The sequence below is a fragment of the Macaca thibetana genome, chromosome X, assembly GCF_024542745.1.
Source record: "Macaca thibetana thibetana isolate TM-01 chromosome X, ASM2454274v1, whole genome shotgun sequence".
Classification (NCBI taxonomy): Eukaryota; Metazoa; Chordata; class Mammalia; order Primates; family Cercopithecidae; genus Macaca; species Macaca thibetana.
Window position 1 is genome coordinate 119,624,500 of NC_065598.1, and position 23,996 is coordinate 119,648,495.

Sequence of the window (23,996 nt, forward strand, 5' to 3'; positions counted from 1 at the left end):
GACCTTAGGTGATTCACCTGCCTCGGCCTCCCAAAGTGCTGGGATTACAGGCGTGAGCCACTGCGTCCAGCCTGTAAACCAATTAATTTTAACGCTGTCTTAAACAAAATCACTGCATGTATTTCTGCAAAGCCAAATCTGACACAGCTGCTCCCCTTGTGCTAAAGATAACAGAAAGATGACCATCTAACATTTAGCAGCATCTTTGAGAATGATGCATTATTCATTTTCCAAAAAATCCTATAATGTAACATAAGAAAAGTAAGGAGCCAAAAGGTTAAATATCTTGTTCAGGGTCACAAACATCGTGTCAGAAACCAGACAATGTCTTTGAGATGGCATTTGGAGAAAGACATCAGGAGATGACAATTGTTAGGGAAAACTTCTTTGAACTCAGCTATGCCCGACCGAGCCCTCTATATTTGACTACCCTCTTTGGCCTCCTAGTTTACTTGAACCTCAGATTTAAGATCTCTGGTTTGCTTCACAACGGTTTTTGGTTTCTTTTTGTAAGACAGCCTGTAATGAACCCTGCACAACTTCACCAACAACTCCTTCTCTATCTATGACAAAGCAAGACTACCTCTGCTGTAAGCCGACTCTGTCTATCTCTAGATGTGGTCTATGACAAGACCATTGCATTGGAGCTGAACAGATTCAGATTTCATTTTATTCTGCACTAGATGGTTCTACCTTACTTCTCTTTTAAGTATAATGACATCTTTGAGATGATGTACTTGAGAGCATTTGAAAAGCATAAACTCCCATATAAAAAGTAAGATAATGATAAATTATTATCATTTTTATGTTAAAAATGGATAAAGGGCAATATGATGTTCCTTAATATTCAAGGCAACTTAAATCCACAGGAGAGAGATGTAAGCTATTGACTGCATTAAAAAAGATCTTTCAGCAAAACACTTTTTCAATGATAAAAAGCCCTGATAGGGAATCAGACTTAATTATGGACATCTCACCACTCTCTTCTTATGACATTTGTTACATTTATTATAGTATTACCAATCGTGTTTTGTTGCAGAAATCTTGCAGATAAAGATAAATGAACAGTAACAAAGGATGGATAATACCGTGTTTTTTATTGCTGCTTTTTCAGTGAAGTAGCTTTATATTAAGGCAGTTTCCAAAAAGAGGATTTGAAGAACTGTGTTAGCTACAGAGAATAATCTAGGTATGAATTAAAGAAAACCCAAACGGTTTATGGTTTAAGACAGAGGGTCTGAATTCATAATAATACGGGAGCAGTTTAAGGCAAGTGTAGTGGGGAAAATCTGACACTACTTGTCAAGAAACCTTTCCTCTAGTTCACCTTCTTTGTGGATTTAAGTATGTATCCTTGGGGAAGTTTATATGCCTCACCCAAACCTTGACTCTTGACTCAAAATTTAAGTGCTTATTTATTTAAAAACATAAAACAAACACAAACATGAAAACTAAATAAACTATCCAGATAAGAACATAGGGCCGGGCGCGGTGGCTCAAGCCTGTAATCCCAGCACTTTGGGAGGCCGAGACGGGCGGATCACGAGGTCAGGAAATTGAGACCATCCTGGCTGACACGGTGAAACCCCGTCTCTACTAAAAAAATACAAAAAACTAGCCAGGCGAGGTGGCGGGCGCCTGTAGTCCCAGCTACTCAGGAGGCTGAGGCAGGAGAATGGCGTGAACCCGGGAGGTGGAGCTTGCAGTGAGTTGAGATCCGGCCACTGCACTCCAGCCTGGGCGGCAGAGCGAGACTCCGTCTCAAAAAAAAAAAAAAAAAAAAAAAAGAACATAGGTGCCCGAAAATTATTATCTCTCTTTTTAAAAAAATCTTTTATTCAGTCCTTCTAGAAAGATTACGCAGACAGGCCAGGCATCTTGTTTTGTAGAAAGAATGTGGGTTTGGTTTCACATATATCTGGGTTTGAATCCCAGCTCTGCCCTGTTAACTTTGTGTCTTTGGGCTAGTTATTTAACCTTCCTGAGATGCAGTTTTCTCACTAGTAAAATGAAGCCTCTATAATCTATCTCTTAGCTGCTATTGTAAATGAATAAATGAGATAAAGAATTAAGGGTCAAGAATATAGTAGGAACTCAACAACTGTTACCTTTCTTCTCAAATCAGATCCATTGTCCTACTACATTTGCCATATGTTTTCCTTTTTTTGTAGTTCAAGTGAACTATAGGCCAGCTTTTGATTATCTCCATGAGCAGATACTGATTTTAGGGTCTCCTTGGAACTTCCTTTAGGCTTCTTATGGTGGTTCATTTTATATCTCTACTTGGCTAGGTTATAGTTCTGCGTTATTTAATGAAACATCAATCTAGGTATTGCTGTGGAGGTCTTTTAGAGATGTGGTTAATGTCTATAATCAGTTGAATTTAAGTAAAGGAGATGGTCCTTGATAATGTGGGTGGGCAAAACTGTTTCTGCGAGGAAGAAGAAATTCTGCCTTAAGACCACTGCATCTCTTTCCTGAGAGTTTCCAGTCTTCTAGCCTGCCTGACAGATTTCAGACTTGCCAATCCCCACAATCTTATAAGCAAATTCCTTGGAATAAATCACTCTCTCAATACAATAATATCGATATATCTATGTCATATTTTGTTTCCCTGGAAAGCCCTGACTGATACGCTTCTCATCTTTCCACCTCGCAGTTATACACTCATTAATTGACATGGAGATGGAAGGTGGAACTGTGGCCAGAGATCCATCTAAACCATTTCCAATGCCAAATAGAATGCTCTCTGAATGATTGCTTCTTTGGGATTTCTCTCACCACAAAACACCTCCATTTGTATGGACCATTAAGAACAGGTTATTAAGTCATATGAGAGTGGATATAAAAGACCCAAGGGAGAGGATTTATTTGTTTGGAGATTGTTGTCAACACATAAGCCCAACCAGTCCTATCTACAGATGGAAGGCTATTGACACCTATGCAAATTGCTTATCTCTCTCTGCTTCATAGTATCCATAAATGAACAAACTTTTGCCTTGAGGAGAATCAAAGGGAAGCCTCTCTTCATCTTCTAGTCTTCAGAACAAAGTTCTTGAGACCATTAATGCTTCTCAAGAACCTTCTAAGAATGTCGTCACTTCACCTGCTTTGCTTATCATTAGCTGAACTATTTACAAATAGTTCTCTTTTAACACTTTACTGAGTACTGGTTATATATCTAAGTTGAAGGTGGTAAATCATAGAAGAAAAGAGCAAGATTACTTCGGTTTAAATCTTGAACTCTATCTTATTATCTGGATAAGTTTTCTTATACAACAAATGGGGAGGGTGATAATAATGATATTTACCTCGGATAGTTGTTGTGAGCATGAAAACAGAGACATTCATGAAAGTGTCTGACATACAGTAGACACTCATAAACATTCACCTTTCCTTTAGAATAGGCTTTTTTCTTTTCTGCTAAGTAGGCCCTTCTCTATGTGAGTATCTAATCTCTTCATACTTTTAAAGGGCTCAGTCTTTCACCACCATCCTTCCTTCTGCTTTGAATAAATTACTTTGGTCCCATGATCTAGACCTTTCCTGGTTCTTTAGGGAAACTTGTCAGTTTACTTTTGCAAGTAATTGATAATGGGGGTAAATAGTTCTACATTCCACATGACATTTGCATTCAACGGGGACTTTGAGAGAGCTGATAGCTTCACCCAAAGCAGTGATACCATTGGTGAGAATTATAAGCACTGTGGCCAACTGGAGGGATTGAGATTTGGACATGGAGGATCCTATCAGCAACTCTCATATCACACTCTGTCTACTAGGTATCTAGATACTAATCTCAGCCTTTCTATACTCTTTTGACCTCAGGTATATTTTTCTTACGATTTTCTACTTTTGAAATGTACTTACTCAAACTGAGGTAGCAACAAACAGAGACATATAAATGGAAACTCTCATCACACTGTCACTTTATGTCCAAGAAATGACAGTGGAACAGTCTGGTTGGCATTTGGGGACCATATTTTGAATGCTTACACCTTTATGGAGCCTGAGGAGAGTTATTGCTAGAGAGCATTCTGACTAGTATCTGTCATCTACATAAACTCAGTTCTCACTGTGAGTTCAGCAGAGGACGGTCTTGGGGCATTTCCCTTAAAACTAAAGACACAAAAGTAACAACAAAGATTACCCTCTTTAATGTTCCCTCTAAACTGGACACTAACATTTTTAGAATCTTTAGGTATCAAGATTCTTTTAGGCTCTTGTGCGAATATCAAATAATTCACCGAAACCTTTGTATGTAAGCTAAAAAAATGAGGGTTTATCAGGCCTCCATGAGAAGTCAAAATCAAATGGCTCAGAGGATATATTCTATTTAGAGACATAACTCATTTCTTAATTTATGGCATATGGTTGAAGATGTTAGCAAGGGTGAGGCTAGTTTTAAGCACCAGTTACTGGTGAGTGCACTACCAAAATTCCATTATTCAATCTAATTGGGAGAAAGACCCATTTGAATTAATAGAGAACTCTGATTATAGAATATTTGAAAGGAAATGAAGTTTTATATATATATATATATATGCATATATATGTACATATATGTGTGTGCTACCAAAGTAGTTCTGCTGAGCTTGTTATAATGAAGAGATGGTTAGTAATAAGCAATATAATTTATAAATAAATAATTTATATAATTTACTAAAGTCCTTAAGAACTATTTATTTTCTTAAGTAGGCTAAAACTCTTTCTTATCATCTTTTTAAACTAATTTTTTTAATAAGTACTTTCTTGACAGGATCTTGAAAAAATAAATCCAGCACAGCCCAAGTTGAACAATTAACATTTCTGAAGTGGCTAGGACTAATAAGGTTTGATTGTAGGTTCTTGAAATGAGATAGTTTCTCACAGTTTGATAAAGCTCCAAGCCAATAGGTCTTTTTTTTTTTTGCATGTGATTATTGAAGTGGCTTGATATGAGTAGGACATTTAAAGGGTAGTCACCTGGAGACTAGGGCACCTCAAAGCCATTATTACAGTGTCCCTGAGAGTCATAAATAGGTATCTTTAAGCTGGACACATGGGCCTATTAACTCAAATACTCTGAATCAATGTGTGTCTAAATGACAGCAACAAAAATGTTGTTGTGAGCAAATCCTTTTCCAGGATGAGAAGGTTTTATTTACTTCAAAGTCTTGCTTCTCAGATGTTAGAGAACCTTGAGAAGCCCTTAGAGAGCAGCCTGGTGGTTGGTGCTTCAGGATAAATCACTATAATTAAATAGGCTGGCCAAGCTTGTCCATCAGTTGCAGCCAATAGTCAAAAAGGCATCCTAGGGAGGACACATTTTTAAAGCTTCTCCATTAATATGGTTAAATTCTGTACTTTTGAAAGAAATATTTTGGATGCATTCATTTCTGAAATATTTGGGGATTACTATGGAAAAATAGACTATGTGTTCCATAGTTCCTTATTTGTCATTCGCATAATGTCACTGAACTTTAAAGTTGGATTTATAGATGGAATTAGATAAAGGATAGAAAACTTTTCACATGGCCTGGGTTTCAAGAAGACTTGAGAAGGATTAGAAGAGGAATTCAGTTTGAATTAATTAGGAAATAGAGGAAATAAATATCACCAATGACTTTTTGAGATATAACTTGAAGAAAGATGGGCTTACCATCACTGTGTCATCTGAGCCCTGGTTTTACCCCTGGCTAGAAGTCAGTAATTGGCCCCCACAATGATCAGAAACAATACTGACATACCTTCCATCTTGTCGGCTGATGGTAAACCCATAATCACTGTGGTGCAAGAAACTGACATTCACTCCCACTAGAGGAGTTCCATCTACGGCCACCACTTGGCCTCGAATCACACAGGCACGCCTGCAACACAAGACCAAAGGCAAACAGAAAAGCATGTTGAGACTAGATTCTAGAAGTCAAGTTGTAAAAACTTTGGAAAACAGTCAAGTATAACAAATAAAACAATAATTTCACCAACCAATAGAAAACTACTAATAACATTCTGGGGAGGAGTTGTTTTTTTTTTTTTTCCTCTCAAAATTAGAATCATACTAAGTATGGTTTGGAATCCAGATATTTTAAGGTTAAAAGCATATTATTAATATTGTCCAATGTATTTGGAAATTCCTTAATATATCATTTTGTTATTATATAATACACCCTTAAATTAGTATCCTGTAACTTGCTTAACCTACCCCTGATTTTTGGACATTTTGTTGTTTCTTAATTTTTTTCTGACTTAAGTTTCTTATTATTTCCTTGGGAGAGAGTCCTAGTTGTGGAATGATACTTTTCTCTTATCAAAATTAAAGTTAATTACATTAGTTAATACATAATTATATTGTAAGATAAGACTAAAATCCCTGTTGACCGCCTTTTTCCTACTTCTTGGTGTTCTCATCAGAGGTAATCAGCACTATTAGTTTGTGTGTTCATTTTCTATGCATTTACATATATAGTATGAATATTTTTAAGCCTCCTGATATACACTGCCAAAGTGTCTTTTTCTGGTAAAACAACCAGCCAACCAAACAAACAAATTTAGTTGAGCACACTTTAAGTTAAAGTCTGCAAAAGAGACATGATCCCTGACAGTGGTATACTGCTTTTCTTGCCTAATTTAAATAAAATATTTCAAGGCACTTTCCCTTTAAACAAATGAGTCTCATCCCCTACTGAAAAATGGAATTCCATTAAACTAGTCCCTAAATAGGGCTCTCTTTCAGGGACATAGTCCACTAAAATGTACAAGACTTTCAGCACTAGCCTGGCTGACAAGCTGTAACAAATTTCAGGAGGCTGGCGGTTAAGAAGAGTGCCCCGGGACAAATCCCAAGCAAAGATTTTTTTCACTGGTCTGCTGTTATTTGGGGAGGAAGGGACAGTTTTTTCACCAGAGTTTGATCCTAGTCTTGGCAGCTCTGAGCTCTTGGACATGAATTTTATAGCTGGAGCTGGCAGGGTTGAGGAAGGTTGAGCAAGGTCAGTGATTTTTCCTAGGTCATCAATGCCACCTTTTTTTTTTTTTTTTTTTTTTTTTTTGCAACCAAGTGGGATTCTGGGTATCCAGGGCAGCTCAATCTTGGATTAAAGGGGGCCATGTTATTCAGACAAACATGAATTTTCAGAGTAATCCTAATCATTTCATCCTGGAGTTATACATTCTTTTAACAGAATCAGAAAGTAAAGGGAAGGATGTAAAGGGAAGGATGTAAAGGCTCATGGCCACAAACATCATTTGAGAAAAAGTAAAACCCTTTGAATAAGCTATAGATGGTAGATTATTCAACCAGCCAAAGTTGGTTGTATATGTTTAGCCAATAAACCTCACTACTAAATTCTGTTGCAATCAGAGGAATTGGTTATAAGTTATGCTAATAGGATTTATCCTCTTCTATGTAAGGCCTTCCCCAACAAAAATTACAAGCCATTAAGTATTATGCAAAGGTAAGTGAGTATAATTGTTGCTATTAGTGTTTGTGTATTTTCTGAACTCTCAGATCAACATTTGTAGCTCTGTGACATAGATCAGTGGTTTTCTCCAGTGAGCTGTCCATTTTATGAATTATGTAAATCATGGTTCTGAGTGGCATGCAAATGGCATATTGGCACTTACTTTGCCATGTTTGATTGTCCCAATTTCTGAATCATTTTGAAATCCCATTTGTTCTAATAGAGAAGTCATTTGAAGTCATTGAGTTCTGGATTTTGAACTAATTCTGACAGATCTGGTCCCAGGTTCTAAGTCCAATGTAACAAGAAATGAAAATAAAAGGACATCTCTGATTTTATACAGTAACCTTTTAGATGTATTTACAGAACAACTTTTGACAAGGTGGGTGTAGATTGAATGGAAACAAGCTGAGAAAATCTCCTGCAAATGACGTATGGATTGGTTCCAGGGGGGTTGTGAAGAGACTATAGCGATGCTAAACAATTTAAAAATTAGTTAAGCATTGTTTCCTGAGCTCTCAATGCTGTTAGCTGCTTTGCGAGTATGGTGGGGGTTAGTTATTACATTACCAAGCCTCCACCAGTTAAAAAGGTGGCCTTTACAACAATAACACCTACCTAGGTGCTTGCTGATTCCCTATTGGCAAGACAATTCCAAACTCACTCTTTTTATTTGCTCACATTAATCTAGACATTGTGTCTTTCCACAGCTCTACTAGGCTCAATTATTTTTGTTTTTATTTTGTCAAGCTTAGTTGGCATTATTTTTTTCATATTTTATGACACACACAGACCTGTCTCTTCTTTCTGCTGTTCTTTTATTTTCTATATGGCTTATATTTATGAAGGATCCAAGCTGGTGAGTGAAAGTCTCATAAAAGTTATCATTATTTTGTGCATTTCCCTTGTATTCCTCTCTTTCTTCACTCTGTATCTCACTCTGAGTAGACTTGTCTTTTGACTCTTCTGCTTCTTAATATTCCTCATGTTTTATGAAGCACACAGATTTGTGTGATAACGACTCATCAAAGTCATCATTATTCAAGACATTGTCTACCTGTTCTTCTTTTCATTCATTTCACTCTTCATCACTCATAAATAATGCTCACAGACTTGTCTTTCAACTCCCCTACTTTCTTATTCCTCATATTTTATGATCCACACAAACTTGCAGCATATGATAAAGCCCCATAAAACTTATTATTCTACATTTATCAGAATTGAACTCCCTTTGTAATGTATTAGACTTTAAATGTTCTAAGATTCCCTGTATCTTGCTGCATTTGCTCCCATTATTTACACACTCCATGTCATCCATTTTTCACGAGAATAACTCTTAGGTCTTTTTATTCCTGGATTACTAGTACTTACTGTAATCTTTGAACAATATCAGTCATCCAGTGTCAGTTTAAATTGTCTAAATTTCAGGACAGTATTAAAGTATTCTTTTTAATTTGCAGTAATCTTGACTGACACTGCATGCAGAAATTTAGGAAAAATATACTTCTTAGGCAAAGTCTCCATTTCAAAAAGAAAGCTCTTGAGCGTACTTGCTTTCCCAGGCAGGCTACATCAGCTTCAAATGGCCATTAGGGAGCCTTCATATATATTCTTTGGAAGTATGGCATATTGTGCCACTTTGTTCAGCTCAACTGCCATTTTGTGCACTCCCAGATTCTTTTTTTTTTTTTTTTTTTTTTTGAGACGGAGTCTGGCTCTGTCGCCCGGGCTGGAGTGCAGTGGCCGGATCTCAGCTCACTGCAAGCTCCGCCTCCCGGGTTTACACCATTCTCCTGCCTCAGCCTCCCGAGTAGCTGGGACTACAGGCGCCCGCCGCCTCGCCCGGCTAGTTTTTTGTATTTTTTAGTAGAGACGGGGTTTCACCGTGTTCGCCAGGATGGTCTCGATCTCCTGACCTAGTGATCCGCCCGTCTCGGCCTCCCAAAGTGCTGGGATTACAGGCTTGAGCCACCGCGCCCGGCCCACTCCCAGATTCTAAATTCTATTTTCTTAATAATTGTGGATGGTAGCCTTATATCTGGTTTGTTTTTCCTGATTCCCCACAGCCACTAAAATATAGTTCCTTCTCCCCTATTTATATAAACTATTTTGATTATGCTTCTTATATCTAAGGCAGCCTGTATTGTTCATTTTTTTTTTTTCCAAAGTTAGATCCTACCTGAGTAGTGAGGTATGTATGGTAAGGGTCTGCCTTTGATATTACCACAGTCCTGCTTTCTGCGGTTTTCCTTATTCCCATTATGGTGCCTCCCTGTTTCCTCTTCCAGAGAGTCCCTGGCTTGCTCAAATCACCATTGAAATTAGTCAGTCCTACTTGGCCTGTACTTGGTCTGCCTCAAGGAAGCATCTTGAGCTCTTGAATTTTTGCCACGTCAAAACTACCCTCAACCTGAGTTCTGGTCCTTAAAAATCTGTCTTTTTCTGAAACATTTTCAATTCAATAATATATAGAACTCTTCTAAATCTTTCAAGCAAGAGGATAGAAGCTACTGTCTGGACTGTCATGCGGCTGACCCTGCATATGTGTACAGCAGTTATGTGCCCAGCATAACTGTCTTTTGTGTTGGTTTTGTGTGTGTATATGCATGTTCTTGTGTATGCTCAATGGCAGGCACTGCATATTTTTGTTTTTGCTTGGGCTCTCCTTTGATTCACAGACATGGATGGGATGGATGCTTTGCTTGGTTGAACCTTTGAAAACAAGAACTTCTCCCTGCTGTTGTTGGTTAGAGCAAGATAACTTGAACTTAGATGGGCATGTCCAATGTGACTTAAAAACTTGCATGGGGAATATCACCCCCCACAAGTGTCTTTTTTCCTGTTCTCTAGAGAATACAGGCTGCTGCCAAGCTGTCTACCTGCTGTCACTATGCTAAAGCAGCAATCCCAAAGGAATTGCTTCTCCACTTTAACTAAATGCTGAATCCTCTAGGTGTTTGGAGCTTGGTCTGAAGAACAAAGCATCTTGGGAAATGCAAGCCAGAATACACTTTACTGAGAGCCTTATTTAACTAACAAGCTGCTTGTTAGACTGTTCTGATGCAAAAGGTCTAATTCATTCTGTATTTGTTATTTTCATGGAATAGTCAAATTATCCCTAGCCTTCAATCAACTCTTGGTTCCATTCTCCTCTTCCCTTATTTGTTGTCTTTTGTCTTCCATGTCAAATCTCTGATATTCATTTAACACCTCAGGCAACAACATTAACCTCAAGCACAATAGTTGGTTTGAAAAACAAGGCTGAAAACTAAATTGCTGAAAGAAGATGCAATTTACTACATTGTATTTCTGATTAATGTCTTTTGAAAGAAAACTGAGACTCAGGGCTAGAAAAGTTATAGCGATTTGCTTTTGTTGCTAACATGAGCATAAGCAGCCTTTGAAGGGTAACATTCAAAATCAAGGACCTAGCCAGCAGGGGATCTAGCAGCAGGTGAGCAGGTTAGGTTTTTTTTTTCCATAGGAACAGATGAAATCCTTTCTACAGCTGACAGCTCTGGTCAAAAGGTAGCATTGAGAAGGACTGGGCTGAGAGAGGCTGTATGAATCCTCTGCTCACTAGTGTTTGAATTCTGCCTTGTAAATTCCTTTCTGAATTGTCAGTTGGCTCAAGTCTCCAAGGGATAGAAATTTGTCGCATATGAGATGTGACTGGAGGATTCCCCTGACAACTATAGCTACTGGGGTCTCTGTTGAAATGCAAATACCTCTGAATAGTTAGGACAAAGGGTTTGTGATATTCCTGTTACCACTGCCATCACATAGTGAATAAAGGGGCTTCTCTTTAGAATGTAATTTTGGGATTGTGGTGTTGGTCCTCAGTCCTGTATGACAATCTCTCTCTCTTATAGATCAGTGATTCTCAAACTTGATTGTCCACGAGAATCACTGGAAAGTCTTTTTAAAACACAGATTGCTGGGTTGTATCCTCAGAGTTTCTGATTTAGAAGGTCTGGTGTTGGGTAATAGAATTTACCTAACAAGACAAACCTTTGAGAACTGCTGCTTTAGGAAAAGCAAGGCCATAACATACTCAGCCAATTAAGGCATATGAACTCCTGGAGAGGGAGGCAGAAGGTATAAACCATAAAAAGGCAGGCAAATCAACCACTGGTTCACAATCTTACACTTATAAAATTTGTCAGGCATGAATTTTAACTCTTCCTGGAAAAGGGTTTGCAACAACTGTAATTTGGGGAGTCATGTTGAAACTGTCATGACAAAGGGGTGGCTGCACTACAAGATGAACTACAGGGTCTTCAAATTCAGAGATTATAAAATGGAAATATGTTTTAGTCCAATTTATTTATCCCAAATAAGTGTCCATTTCTCCTCCATCCTCATTATTCTCATTATACAATGCTCATAGTTGTGTTATTGCACTTATCATAACTAGTCTTGGATGACAGTTATAGATCTGTCTGTCTTTTTATTAGATAGCCAGGGCAAAAACTGTGTGATTTTCTTCTCTGTGTCCTTCTCAGTGCCTGATGTACACAGCACATGCTCAAGACAGGTTCATAGAATTTCAACTCAAATATTTAAAAATACAGTTGTAAGATCCTTGCAACCTATGCTCATGGCACTGCTTCAAGCAAGGGCTTCAGTGACTACGTTGAGATTCCTGTGTGACAGATGACTTACACTTTATTTACTAGAAGCCAACACTCTGGATTGAGCATTATGACATTCTCATCAGGAGTGTTTTGTTTGATACTTGACTATTTTAGGGAATTAAACAGTATCTATTGTGATCGGGAAGATGAAATGAATAGTCTTCAAATGCTTAATTTATGCACACTAACCCCATTCTTCTTTTATATATTATTATATAATTACTATTTGCTATTTTATAATTTAAATGCATTTGGGACTTCTAATATCCAGATATTTTGGAGGTTTCCTTACAACACATGCTACTTTTGATATATGTTATCTAACCTGGCACAGCACTATGAAAACACTTAATGTTATAGCATAAACCTGTTTCCATGTTCTGAAAATTCAGATGCAGTGAATGTTCATATGCAAACCCAATACTATCTCCTCATTAGTTTTTATTTTAATATGGTGGGTTGATTTAATCCTACTCAGTTGGTCACTGCCCCAAATAAATACCCCAAATGCCTACCAAGTGGGTAGCATTAAAAGCAGCTGGGAGCATTAGCCATGAACATTCTAGGACTCTGGGAAAGGTGGTGCTATTGAAAATGCAGATAGCTTTTTAAGCAGAATTATTTTCCTCATGGCTAGTGATGTTTCAGGTAAAACAAAATGGGGGCACTCACCCTGAGGTAGGGTGGCTATTTTCCCATCTGCCCTGGTAATTGCTTGTCAAAAGTAGGCTGCTTTGGAGGCTTGAGATCCCCAAAGTAATGGGAAAAAGATCAAGTGTTTTGAAGCAATAAGAAAACTGACGACACAGTCACATTTTCGGGACTGCGTAAGTGCCAGTTTGCTTCACTTAGACACATGATTATTTTCGTCCAGAATTTGAATCCTGAAATATTTGTCCTGTAAGCCCTTGCAACTCTTGAATAGTCTGAAGTTAGTTTTTCCTTTAAAATTTTTGGTTTGTTTTTTGCTTGTTCTACACATGACTCAAATGTTTTATCTTTGCAATCAGCCTTATAGGGTTTTGTTAACCTCATTAACCTCTCTTGTCACTTCTCTGAATCTGCCTTTCGACTAATGGATAGTCATTAAATATAGGACAGATCCTTCTTGTTGGCCATCTCCTGGGCATATATTACTCTTTCCTCCACAGAGGAAAAAGTGTGTCCTTGCTCTAGCCACAGCTGTGTTCTAGCTCTGGCTTGCTAGTAACCACCATTGTGACTTTTCCTAAGAAAGAGAATTAACTCTCAGCTCTGTTTCCTCTTTATGTAGAGTGGGAATGATCTTTCTTCCCTGACCTCTCCCCAGTTACCTCATGAATATGTCATCACAGTAAAATTACCCAGTAAAATGATCACTTTTTGAACTAGGCCTTACAAATTCTATTGTTATGTACCCTGATAATTATTAGATATATATGTTGTATAAATAAAATATTTATTATACTATGAATCAGGTACTATGCCAGATACTTTCCTTACCTTATTTCATTTAATGTCCACATAACCCTGAGTAGGTAAAGCTATTAGGCCCATTTAAAAAATGAAGAAACGGACTCAGAGAAGTTAAAAGTTTTGCGCTTAAGTTAATGCAGCTCATAAGTGGTGGAGGGGTGGAGATCTCTTGACCTGGCCTCCAAAGAGCCTGAGCTGTATTGCAGATCTTTCAGAGTCAAGATATAAACAATATGGCTACAAATGAAAAGAAAGTGATCACCTACAAAGATGGTGCTAGCTACAGAATTATCGTTACCTGGAGAAATGTACCAACTGCTGAGCACTTCCTATGTGGAGGGTGTGTAGTGGAGAGATGAGCTACAGCATGTCATTTGTTCTTTCTTCCCAAACTTGCGTTCACTTTGTCCTCTCCAGGGACAAAATGAGATGACAGAACCAGCTAGAGAGTCATTACAAGCAAATTGTATGACTGAGTAGTAGGTAATATGGATTTGAGCCTTTTAACTTTAGATCCTAATGGAGCAGCAAGTAGGATATTTAAAATACTAGAAAATACCTATTCATGCTGAGATAAGTTGTAGGTAGCTACTGGTATTATTAAGCATCTCAGAACAACTGAGTTTCAAAGTATCATAAACAATCAGTTGAAACAGTCTTTTGAAGATCTGTGTTCTGATTTTTGATTCTTCTTTGCCCAAGAGCGTTTGCAAAGAAGTGAAAGTCTCACATTGTTTCTTTTTGGTACCTTTAAGTGTTGACTGCTGATTTCAGGAGACAGTCAGCACCATAAATCTGGGAACCTTCTGCACTTTGTAATTTTTTAAATGTGTCTTGAACATGTGTTTTCTGAATTTTAGCATTAGACAGTATATATAATCTGAAAATCAAGAGATCCCATCTTCAGTAACACCTTTCACCTGAAGATCAAAGTGCTTTATTAGCAAGTAGCAACAACCTTACTTCCCAATTAGGACAGCAACTTCAGAGGTGATAAGCAAAGGAGATTGCTCAGGAAAAGCAACATGGACAGACAAACAGAATACCAAGTAACTATGGCCCATCCAAAACACACTGGAATTCTTTTTCCAAATGTGAGCAGGTCATCTGCAGTGCCTTCCTTTAGAAAGGAAGGTGAACAGAAGGTAGATTTGAGGATTTCGATGCTCTATAAAGAGCTTACCCAATTCTTGGTCTATTCAATTTATTCAGCAATTGTTGCATTGTATATTTTTATCAACCTCTAGTTGTGTACTTGGTATAATGTTTTTCATATTCCTAGATTAAAAATACACAAAAATCTGCCATTAGCAAGTAGACTTAGAGGTCTTTAACAAATAGATTCATGAAAAAGCTAAACACAAGGCATATGGATTCAAATTTGTACCTCAGTGAAATTACAAATGTTTATGTTGTGGACCTTCTGGGGTTACTCATAGATAGACAAAACTGCACATGTTAATTATGTGAATGCTTGAATACTGTAATAGCACTATATTTCCTTTTAAATATTTTAAAACATAGGCTTGGCTTATCTTTTTAAAAATAATTCCAAATCAGTAAGTGGTTTCTCAATATTTCATTTATTCTAGGATTAACACTAATTGATGAAGATCTGCTACTTTTTTTCTGTCATGCATGAGTAAATGGTCTAAGGCTGTGACTGATTTCTCTTGCCAGGTCCTATTCAGTTTGTCTGAGGTATTCAAATTTTCTCAATGTACTCCTGGAGGGCAGACACCCCATCCATTTATCAGTAAAACCTAGTAACCAATATGCAGTAATTCCTTGACAAAGGTTTGTTTTACTTTTCCATTGCACATTATGTCACAGAATTTTGATTCAACGGGCCCCTAAAAGTCAACAGCAGGCTCCAGTTTGTGTTAAAATCTATTGCATGGGGGTCCAGGTGGCAAGAAACATTTATACCAACATCATCTAATGTACAGATGAATGCTATTCAGGGTTCTGCTCTAGTGTCACCTCCTCAGAGAGGTGTCCCCGGGCCACTCTGTGTAAAATGGTCCTTCTCTGTCCCTAACCATTATCTCAGTTGACAGTATTTATACCTTCCCGACGTTCACTTTTTTCATTGTTTGCCTCCCGCACTAGACTGTATGGGGAAGAGATTTTGTCCACTATAACCCAGAGCCTAGAACAGTACATATCACTAAATGAAGAAATGAACCAAGTAAACATTATAATGTTCATACATTTAAAGAGTGAAATGATTAATCTTCCCCCAATATGGATTATCTTGAAAGAAACTGTAGGATCTATTGTTTTAAATGACTCCAAAGTGTGGTTAATGGGGATTTTTTTTTCATTGTGCTAAATGGGATGTCTTTTGGATGATTGTTTCTTTTTTCTTCCTGGAATTTATGTTTGGTACACACATTTTAAATTGTAGAGAAAATTATTTATAGCCCCAAATGTCAAAGGATGAAACTGTTTGCATATAGTTAAGCTGTTCACTGTCCAAATAAGCTTTGTATTTTTCTTGCAAGTCATCAATAGTCTCCTGTGTGTGTCAATTTTAGCAGCTCTTCATGCTCACCTGAGCCAATTAGTCCCATCTCTGGATTATTGCTGAAAACTTCCAGGTCAGTTTCACTTCTATTACTGTTTAATGACTTTGTCTAATTTGCCAGACTATTTCTTGTCTTACAGGGTTACCTGTCTTCCCCATCAAGACAGTTGAATTTGGATTCCTGAGTTGATGAACTCCAAGCTCCCTTAGAAACCTGATGTTCCATGATCCATAGGCTTACTGCAATTCATAATTATTTTAATTATTTATGTATTTACTTGATGTTTTGACCGCTTCTGCCACTAGAATGTAAACTCTGTGAATAAGGGGACTGTGTTTCTTTTGTATATCTCCATCTGCACAGTTTCTGGAATAGAGTGAGTACTCAATAAATATTGTTGAATGAATGAGTGAATGCATATCCTTCATCAGTGTTGAAAAATGAATTGATACTAGGGTATTACATTAAGAATGGCAGAGGAATCTGGTATCTCTTATATCTCTTTCTGAGGTCATAAAGTCCTCAGTTTTTCTGGAAATACTAATATTGTAATAAAATAAATACATAAAACAGTAATTAGTATCTGTCAATTATGGTTATTTTTAAGTCTCAGTCTTTATTAGAGATCAGCAGCTTCTGCAGCAATGACCATGTTCTTGTAACCTTCCCTTGATTTCAGTTTTGGGTCAATAATTTGTTTTGCCATTCACAGAATCTCAAATGGTATAAATTCCCAGCTCAACTAAGGGCAGAAAGCATGTTATATTAAACAAGTTATGATGAGTAATTATGGCTATCACCAGGTATCATGACTAATCGGGAACAAGAATCAAGAATTTATTATTGAGTAGGGTATAGTAAAGGAGGATGAAGGCTTAGGTAAATAAAGAGTTTGCCAAAAATTCCATGTTCAAGGCATTTGTAGTACTTCAGCTTGTTTTAGGGTACTTCTCTTTGGTTTTCTCGTGAGACAGAATAATGATGCCTACCCAAGTGAGCCAGTTAGCAGCAGTCTTCCTGCTGACTTCCTGATATTGCTCCTTATACCCAACTTTTTTCTTAGCACTAACTTTTGATGATCTAAAATTATTGATGCATATACAAAATCATAAATGATGCCAATTATTGGCAGGTTGCGACAGTGATGGAATACATCACAAGTTTTAAAAAAGAATAATTACTTTGCTATTGTTATATTATCACTATATCTTTTATGAATTTTGTTTCTTTGCTATTTGGAGAACTGTAGTCTTACCTTTAGGCTGGTTCTACATTTGAGAATTGGATTATTTAAGGTCCTAATATCACTTGTGTGTTCTAGGCAACCAAAATGAGTTTTTCAAGAGCAAATATGAGGAGAGCATGATATAGTTTGTATGTTTGTCCCTGTCCAAATTTCACGTTGAATTATAATCCTCAATATTGGAGGTGGGGCCTGGTTAGAGGTGATTGGATCATGGGGATGGATTTCTCACGAATGGTTTAGCACCACCTCTTGGTGCTGTCATCACAATAGTGAGTGAGTTCTCATGAGATCTGGCTGTTTAAAAGTGTTTGTCACCTCCTTCTCTTTTTCTTGCTCCTGCTTTCACCATGTGACATGCCTGTTGCCCTGTCACCTTCTACCATGATTGAAAGCTTCCTGAGGCATCACCAGAAGCTGAGCAGATATCAGCATCATGCTTCCTGCAAAGCCTGCAGGACTGTGAGTCAATTAAACCTCTTTTCTTTATAAATTACCCAGTGTCCAGTATTTCTTTATAGAAATGCAAGAATGACCTAATACAGAGCACTCACACTTCAAAATCATAACTAAGCTACTCACTTACTCACTTGTTTTTCACCTACTTCATGCCAGATACTGTGTTAGGACTGGGGATACAGTGGTGTCATAGATTAAAGGTGGCCAAAACTTATTTGATACTGCTCTCATCAAGAGGTGGGATCTATGTCCTTCCCCTTGAATCTAGGCAAGCTCTGTGACTGCTTTGACCAACTGTGTATGACACAAGTGACACTGTGACAATTTCTGGACCCAGGTCTTAAAAGACTGGCATTTTCCATTTCCTGTCTCTTGGAACACTCACTCTTGGAGCCCTAGGCTATCATATAAGAGCTCTGACAAACGTAAGGCTAGCTATCATGCCAGTAGGAGGCCCAACTAGTCAAATAGAGAGGTTGCCTGTAGAGAGAAGGATTCCCAGCTGCTGTCCAGCTGTTCCAACCCTCAGCTATTTGAGTCATCCCAGCTGAGGCTTCCAACATCATGGAGCAGAAATAAGCCATGCCAGCCATGCCCTATCTGAATGTCTGACCCATGGAATCATGAAATAGGATAATACTAAATTGTTTTAATCCATTACTTGGAATAATTTGCTACATAGCAGTAGATATTCAAAACAAGAAGAGAACAAATCAGACTTGGTCTTTGTCCTTACAGTACTTAAGATTTAGAAATGATGACAATTCAAAGTTAATATTATATATCCTAGTGTGAAACAAGAAACTGAAATGCAGCAATACCAAAGAAAGCTAGAAGAAACCTATCATCTTGTTTCATTTTTTTTTTTTTGCTTGTTAACATTGCTATTATGTGCTTAGTGCTGTACTAAATTTGGTCCTAATTGTAGAAATTTTCAATAAGGGTAGGCATTCCACCAGAATGGGCAGAACAGGTTGATTCAGCAGGGCTGTTGCAAGATTTTAGATCTTTAAGCTGTTCTTAAAATTTACTCTAAGTTATAGACATAATAATCAAATTCCTGCAAACATACACATTCTTTTCATAAAACGTGGACTTTTTTCCTACTTTGGTGGGACCTGGATTATCTGATATAATGGGTGGGATGTAAGACATAATAGGTTAAGATCCACTGGCCCAGAGGAGTGTATTAGCCTAAGGTGTGAGGCAGAGTGTATACCAACTTATTCATGAGATATGCAAAGGTACTCCAGTGAACTAAGGGGACAAATATTGTTCCATTAATGTGATTTCTAGATCATGTTCAATCATCTTTTTTCCCTTTTTAAACCAATATAATAAAAGTTCAAAAATTAAGTGAAATGATAATGTTGGGTATTTAAAGGTTCTCAGGGAAAAAGATCAGAAAGAAAAACAAACAATTAAGATCTTTCCTTGGAAAGCTACAGAAACTGTGTAGACCAGAAATCACAAACTCAAATGCCAGCAAGGCCAGGCATGACATTGAAAGTGAAGGATGTGAGTCAAGTGAGTGGTGAGCTAGAAAGGCTGCCATGTCCCATCCAGAGGGGCAGCTGGCCCTTAGCGTCAGACCACCTATGCCATGCCCATGCATCCCAAGCTGTCCAAATTTTCTAGAGAAGGAAGATATTCTGATTTTTATGTTGGATCTCCTAATTTCTAAATGTCAGGACAGACAAAATACATCTGTGAGCTGATTTTAAGCAACCTCTGATATAGACACCTGACAGGGATTGATGTGAGGATCAGCCTCTCATGGTTACAAAACAGACAAATGAGTTTGGCCAGATCTTGCTGTCGGCCGCTGCACTAACCCTGGTAGGATTTTGTTTTTTTTTTTAAATGCATTTCTCCATTAGTGATGGCGAGTGAAATGTCTGGCTTTGAAAATTACTGCTGTCATTTAGTTTAATGTCCTCTTGTTTTTACATATTTATAAAAACCTTTTACATTATTAATAGTGATTAAATGCTTAGACACTGAAGATCAATAATGCTTCTGTTCACCTATTTACATTATTAAAAAGTAATGTCATACAGGGCTCGTAGAGTATGTGGTTTACTTTGTAGTCATGTTTGGAGTAGATTGAAGAAAACAAAGAAACTGGAGCTACAGGGTATAAATTGCATTTAGGAAAAAAATGGTAACTCAGTTGAGTTTGACCAAGATCTTCACCATGGGCAGGTTGCACATTCACATGGTTGTTACACCATCACAGGGCACAGAACATACATATTCCATGGGCTTTCACATGTGGGTGCAGCTAACTCAAAATAAGAAGGTCTAGTCTCCCTTGGATGTACAAGGATAAACAGTGTTTTGCAACACTTAGTCACCTGTATGCCACCATCTTTAGCTCCAAAGGTTTCTGATGGTAGCAACACTCAGCAGCAAATCAGCTGTGTGGGTCGCATTTTGCTGTTAGGCAAATGAACCCCTTCAAAATAATTTCTTCACCCGCCTACCCAGCTATCTCTCAATTACGCAGCAAAAACTAGAAAGCAAAGTGGTTTGTTCACCTGATTATGGCACATAAGTGTCCCAGATCTGTCTGAGAGCAATCCTACAGTCTGAGATGTATAAGACCCGTAAGTATTTCAGAGTCAGATAGTCCAGCTTTCTAAGTAGCCAAAATGGCCCAGCATAGTGGTTTAGAGACTGGCTGTCAGCACCAGTTCAAATTCTGGGTTCAAATTCTGACTGACACTCATTAATTGTGACCCTGAACAAGTCATTTACTTGACATCTCTGTTCTTATTTCCTCACCTGACAAATGGAGATAGTAATAGTACCTACCATATAGAATTTTCGTGAGGATTAAATAACACATGTAAAAGTTTAGCATGAGATCTTTGACATAACAAATGCTCAAGGATAATTTACATGTAGCAAAACGTCCATTTCATGAGTCATTCAATTGTGATCTACAAAGAAAAAGTTCATTAGCACTGATTTGAAGTTTGTAAATGATGTCACTGAAATGTATTAAATTGAACTGGATTTTTAAAGTGTCATCTGGTTTCTAAGTTTCTTGTGTTGACCCAAATACCATTTACCTAGTATAAATTTGGTTCACATCACCAGGTTTATTTAAGGACACATTGAAATGGGGCAGCTGTGGCGTAATGAAAAGGTTACAAGAGTTGCTACAATGCAAGCTTGCTGCATGTGTGATTTGGGGCAAGTTATTTAATCTCTCTGAACCTCAGTTTCCTTATATATAAAATGCACCTAATACAAGTATCTACTTTGCAGGGATAATGTAAGGATAAAATGACATAATGTATGTTTGTTTGCTTTGTAAACTAAAAAGTACTATATAGACGTAAGAGACTGTAGCTATTATGATTTACATACATGTGATCAGAGTTGGACTTATTTTGCCCAAAGATATCCCAAATAAAAATGCATGTGTTGATTTTTTAGAGGAAATAGATTGTTTGTCCTCAGCTACTTTCCTTGCGAAAGGCCTTTGCCTTTTCTGATAGAATGGATATATCTGTAATAGCTGAGACCCCTGGATGAAGGAGACCCACCGTTCTGAATTTAAATGTGACTTGCAGAGCCAAATGATAACTTGGAGCATTTTACAAAAGAATGAGGAAAACTCAATCAAACCAGGATGAGGAGAAGGGCATTAACCACCACAAGTAATTGTTCACTCTGAGTGGCTGGCAAGTGCTGCTGATGCATGAAGCTGAACCGCAGGGGTTTAAGTTTGTCCTCACTTTTATAAGTTTATTGCTCACATGCTCTGCTCTGGGTCACAATGACTTGTCTCTTGTCTTTCTCAGGTCCTGACTTTCTCCCCTTATTTGAGTTTAGTGAGTCATTTAACACATCTCCATGTCATGGAGGTTATTTCTTTCACTTCATTTCATTTTTTTGGATCAACTTTTCTCTGAGTGAAGAAAGCTACAGAGTTGATGTCTTACCTCTACCTTAAGTAGGAAAATAGGGATAATGGCTGCCTTTTGTTCTTTTTGTTCCTCTGGTGTATAAAAAATAAGTCTCGACTATCTAAATAATTACTTTGACTATACCCCATCTGAAAGTCACTGCAGAGTTGTTATTGAAACTGGAAGAAGTACTTCAAAATGGAGATGACTGAATCTCTTGAAAGAAGGAAAACTTTGACTAGATCCCCTGGCAGAAAAGCCCTTTCTTGTGATTCATTGGCATTTGGATTTTGGGTTCTGTCAGAGACCTAAAAAGTCAGAACTACACAATAAAAAAAAATTGAAAACTTTTGAGTTTTAATAACAGTTCTAGTATACAACTGAAGGGAAGGGAGTTGAGAGTTTGAAATTTCCATGCACATCTTATTTTTCCCCTTTTCTACTGTGTATAGGTCAAGATGGAGTTGTAATTTTCTTAGATTGTCACTGATATCAATATAAACTCTTGACCAAGTTATTCTTGGGGAATGATAACTCCCACCAGGCTTCAACTGAGGGAGTGGGCTGTAGACAGGAGCTCCTGGACAAATACTTTCCATGTTTCTTAACAATTCCTATTTGCAATAGTCTACAAGGCCAGTAAAATATCGACTTGTGGAATGAATACAGGAGAACATTTTTGTGCCTGGAAATGTTGACTTTAGTGACTTACCTCTAATGCTAATTAGTAAAATATATCATCGCTGAAGATGAAGAATAACAATGAGCAAATTCATGTTATTATACTTCATATAAGTAAGTTTATTTTTAAATATTTCTTTGCCTTATGGGTTGGGCTTTGGTCTGAGGTCCTAAGTGACAATTCATGCATTTGAACTTTCCTGGAAGACAGACTTTTCACGAGTCTTGCATTTCACACTAGGATGTCAAACTTATTCAACCCTTTCCTATGGAAACATTTTCCATCATGAAATAAAACTTAAAATTTAGTTTTTGAAATTCAAGATTTTTTCAAGGAATCAATCCAGAAGCTAAACAATAAATTTGCAAATTATACTTCCCTCCTGTTTTTGTTATTAAAAATCATATTATAAATATACATACACAAACATACACACATAATTTTATGATACAGAATCTCTAGAAACGAGTTTTTTCCTTAATCAGTAAGGGTTTTGGCTTTCCAGAGAAGTCCTGAAAAAGAAATTAATGTGGATTATGTGGAATGGCAAGTAACCTGATCTTTAGAAGATATTTTCCTTTCATAGTTAAGGAAAAACATGACCATTGTTCATTAAGGAATAAAATAAATATATATGTACCTGCTGTCAAATGACACCTCAGGTGGAATGACATGAGTACTGTCCTTGCCAATGAGGAATTTGATTCGATCAAAGAAAAGTCTTGAAGTGTGCTGAGAGAAGAGAGGTTGGCTTTGCTGAATGAGGTCAAGAGGATCTGGTGAGCCCTGGCAGAGAGGACTCACATAACAGTTGCTTTGTTGACAGCAATCAGGATCCACACAGTCAGTTAAACCATCTGGAAATAAAACCCAAAATCAGTATTGATTATTTAGCTTCAAGAGAAACAATATAGTTTAAAATATACATAAATGGAGAAAAATCTAAAATATAGCCAAAGATAATCAACCTTATTTTGAGTTCAGAACTTGTTAAATTCACATTTTTCATGAATTATCACTCACTCTGAGTTCACATGGCACCCCACAGAAATTCAAACTATTTCATTCATAAATCTTTCTTTCCTGAATTCTCCCACATTTATCATCTGGAGAATATAGTTTATATAGTTATTGTTTAGAGTTTGGGTAAACAATTCTGTTAGATATCACTGTTTAGAAATTTCTTCTTCCTCAGTGAGACCATTCTTTCACAATGCCATGATTTCTTGTAAGCACACCTAGCACATCTATGGGCACACAATTAACAAGTACTTGCTACCTGAATTTGTATTTTTAAAAAAATCCTCCCAATATTGTCGTCTACTGGTAATGCTCAAAATAGAGGTTGGGATTCTCATGGTGAAAAAAGGTATTTAGAGCAATGATTTTCAAATGTGTTGTCAATTACCTAGGGAGCTTATAAAATATGCATATTCTTGAGCTCCAACTACTGACTCAGAATTTTTACAGACCAGGATTATGCGTACTTAATCTGGGTGATTCTGAAGCATACTAAAGTTGCAGAACCAGTTTTTAAAGGAATTTATAGAAGGAACTAGAGTTAACATGCCTAATAGCAGTTTTTTGACGCAATTACTATTAAACCTGACATATATGAATGCGATGA

At 37.3% G+C, this 23,996-nt stretch overlaps 1 protein-coding gene across 1 annotated transcript in view; it reads right to left on the minus strand.

The window, feature by feature from the left end:
• Positions 1-23,996, minus strand: part of TENM1 (teneurin transmembrane protein 1) — a 498,746-nt gene that overhangs the window by 149,043 nt on the left and 325,707 nt on the right. The window contains exons 13-14 of the mRNA XM_050776593.1: positions 23,010-23,226; positions 5,730-5,849 (exon numbers count right to left, since the gene is read on the minus strand). Coding sequence (XP_050632550.1) covers positions 5,730-5,849; positions 23,010-23,226 — 337 coding nt within the window. The remainder of the gene's footprint in view (positions 1-5,729; positions 5,850-23,009; positions 23,227-23,996) is intronic.